Source organism: Stigmatopora argus, chromosome 19 (genome assembly GCF_051989625.1).
Source record: "Stigmatopora argus isolate UIUO_Sarg chromosome 19, RoL_Sarg_1.0, whole genome shotgun sequence".
NCBI classification, from domain to species: Eukaryota; Metazoa; Chordata; class Actinopteri; order Syngnathiformes; family Syngnathidae; genus Stigmatopora; species Stigmatopora argus.
In genome coordinates, this window is record NC_135405.1 from 1177139 (window position 1) to 1180000 (window position 2862).

At 40.0% G+C, this 2862-nt stretch overlaps 1 protein-coding gene across 1 annotated transcript in view; it reads right to left on the reverse strand.

Annotated features, from left to right (window-relative positions):
- Positions 1-1039: 1039 nt before the first annotated feature.
- The window catches only part of smim8 (small integral membrane protein 8), a 12572-nt gene continuing 10749 nt past the window's right edge, over positions 1040-2862 (reverse strand). Inside the window, exon 2 of the mRNA XM_077587714.1 lies at positions 1040-2269. Within this exon, the coding sequence (XP_077443840.1) occupies positions 2111-2269 (159 nt within the window). The 3' untranslated portion in view covers positions 1040-2110. The remainder of the gene's footprint in view (positions 2270-2862) is intronic.

Genomic DNA, 2862 nt, shown 5'->3' on the forward strand with positions numbered 1-2862 from the left:
TATGAGCCGCTTTTGTAAAAAAAGATGACTAAATGGAGGGTACGGCTTATATGTGCATAAAAACACAACATCAACAAAACTGCAAGTTGACGACGGCTTGGCACGATATCACGACAAAATGGCGCCATGGCGCAATGGTGCTCTGATGTCATGACGCAAGACAATGCGGCCGATACGGTCATTTATTTCAAAATAAAGAAGGGATGAAAAGATAAAAAGGTAATCAAAATCTATTTTGACGTCTATGAATATAATTCAAGGAAAAAAATAAACTGTATCTTGCATAAAACGTGAAAGAACTCACGTACCTGTCACTGCTCGCTCTGGGCACGGCCATCTTACCGTAGATAAATGTGCTCTGACCGTAGCGTTTACCATTTCAGCACATCACAATAGTTAAGGCTGATAGAAGGTCTTGCGGTCGATCGTTAAAATATAAACCTTGATACCTGCGTTGTGTATGCTATTATTGCACCCAGCGACTTGGTGAGCACTACGTATGCCACTATGGGCATATTTCCTTGTTGTGCTTAGGTACTTCCTTTTTTAATTTGTCCATGTTCAGACAACAAACACCCCCCCCCCCCCCCCCTTTCGGAGCAGCCAGCATTTGACGCCTTCCCCTTCGGCTCCCGATTCCGTGACATCAATTATTGAAGTTCGAAAAGAGTGCACACCCGGACAGCAGTTACATAAGAACAAGGACCCACTTTATTGAACAACTCGGCATCTTTTAAAGCTTGAGCACAGTATAGTGAGACCCTGAAGGACAACTGCTATACCTTGCCCTCGCTTTGGCACCGTCTAGTATCTTTTTCGGGAGGTCAACCCCCCTGGCTCATGTAAACACAAGGGACTCCCAGGTGCCTGCACAAACTGGATCAAATTCCAAAATAAATTCAAGCTGTGGCCATGCACGTCTCTAAATTATAATGCATAATGGATTCATTAGATCTAATTCCACAATAATATTATTTTCAAATTTGGGCAGCAGATTGCAATAACAATTTTGCTGGGCAGACAAAACAAGATTCCTCTCTGTCCTTCTGTACATTATTCCAAATTTTATTTTATCATACATCCTTATTATTTTTGCTTCACAACAATAATCAAACTATCTCTTGATAAGTGACAAGTTTAAACACAGTTTAATGCATATGCACGCACACATGTACATACACAGTCATGTTCTAACAAACAGTACAGAAAAGTCTCTGAATTCTTTTGACAACATTGTTACGCTGTTGATAATCAATGAATATGCATGCACAAGAGAGTCCAATTATGAAAATAAAATTACAGCATAAGGAGGATTTTTTTAAATGATGCAAAAGACGATGAAATGGAAAAGGAGTAAAGTAATCCCTCGAATACCGCGGTTAATAGAGACTAGACATAATCGATAATCGAAAAATCACGAAGTAGGGTCACCCGTAATATAATTAAATTTTTTTTAGCGCCGAGTCCAAGTAGAAAGAGTGGCTTCTGCTTACAAGTTTCACTTTGGATTTTAACCTATTTATGAACTGAAAAATGTATATATATATATATATATATATTCTTGAGTGCTGAGTAACATTTTTATGAACTTAAAAAATAATAATAGCAGAAAAAAAATGCGAAGTGAATTCGCGATAATCGAGGGAAGACTGTAGACGTTCTCTCATTTTTTAAATGAATTCTTGAATGAAAAATTGACAACACCTTATTCAGGAGGGAAAAAAAGCAATAAACACTTGAGCTAGATACACTAGTCATAAAAGAACAATTAAAAGCAGGACTGGACTGATTCTCATGCCTTCGAGAAGATTTCGTGTCAAATTTCTTTACTCATACAACTTTTATTATCACTATCCAAATAGGCAGGCTTGGGTCAGTTTACAAATTAACCCCATAAAGCCATTTGCCAGACAAACATTGGAAAAATACAAAGTATACACAAATTACTACTTTCTACAATATAATATTATATGAAAATATATTCCTTCGGGATCGGTAAAACAAATGGCATTTCTCCCTCTCAAAGCCACACATATGCAAGCACGCATGCACATACACAGTCATGTTCTAATTTATACTATTCACTGCCAACCACCAGTATAGTAAGCTATCACCCCCACTTTGAAGCTTTCCCCCTCATCAGACTCTCTCTTTTACCGTCGATGGCCTCGTAAAGATGCTGGTCATTTTCTTTTGTCACGTGTAGGTAGCCCAGATAACCAATACACAAGGTGATGCTAATCAGTCCAAATGCCATCACTGGTTTATTCTGGCGGAGAGAAATCACAGCTATTAATTAAGATACAATTTAACAAGTATATAAAACAAAGAATTTTAGGACTTCAACTGTGTCTGTCTGTCTGTGTCTGTCTGTCTGTGTCTGTCTGTCTGTGTCTGTCTGTCTGTGTCTGTCTGTCTGTGTCTGTCTGTCTGTGTCTGTCTGTCTGTGTCTGTCTGTCTGTGTCTGTCTGTCTGTGTCTGTCTGTCTGTCTGTGTCTGTCTGTCTGTCTGTGTCTGTCTGTCTGTCTGTGTCTGTCTGTGTCTGTCTGTCTGTGTCTGTCTGTCTGTGTCTGTCTGTCTGTGTCTGTCTGTCTGTGTCTGTCTGTCTGTGTCTGTCTGTCTGTGTCTGTCTGTCTGTGTCTGTCTGTCTGTGTCTGTCTGTCTGTGTCTGTCTGTCTGTGTCTGTCTGTCTGTGTCTGTCTGTCTGTGTCTGTCTGTCTGTGTCTGTCTGTCTGTGTCTGTCTGTCTGTGTCTGTCTGTCTGTGTCTGTCTGTCTGTGTCTGTCTGTCTGTGTCTGTCTGTCTGTGTCTGTCTGTCTGTGTCTGTCTGTCTGTCTGTGTCTGTCTGTCTGTCTGTGTCTGT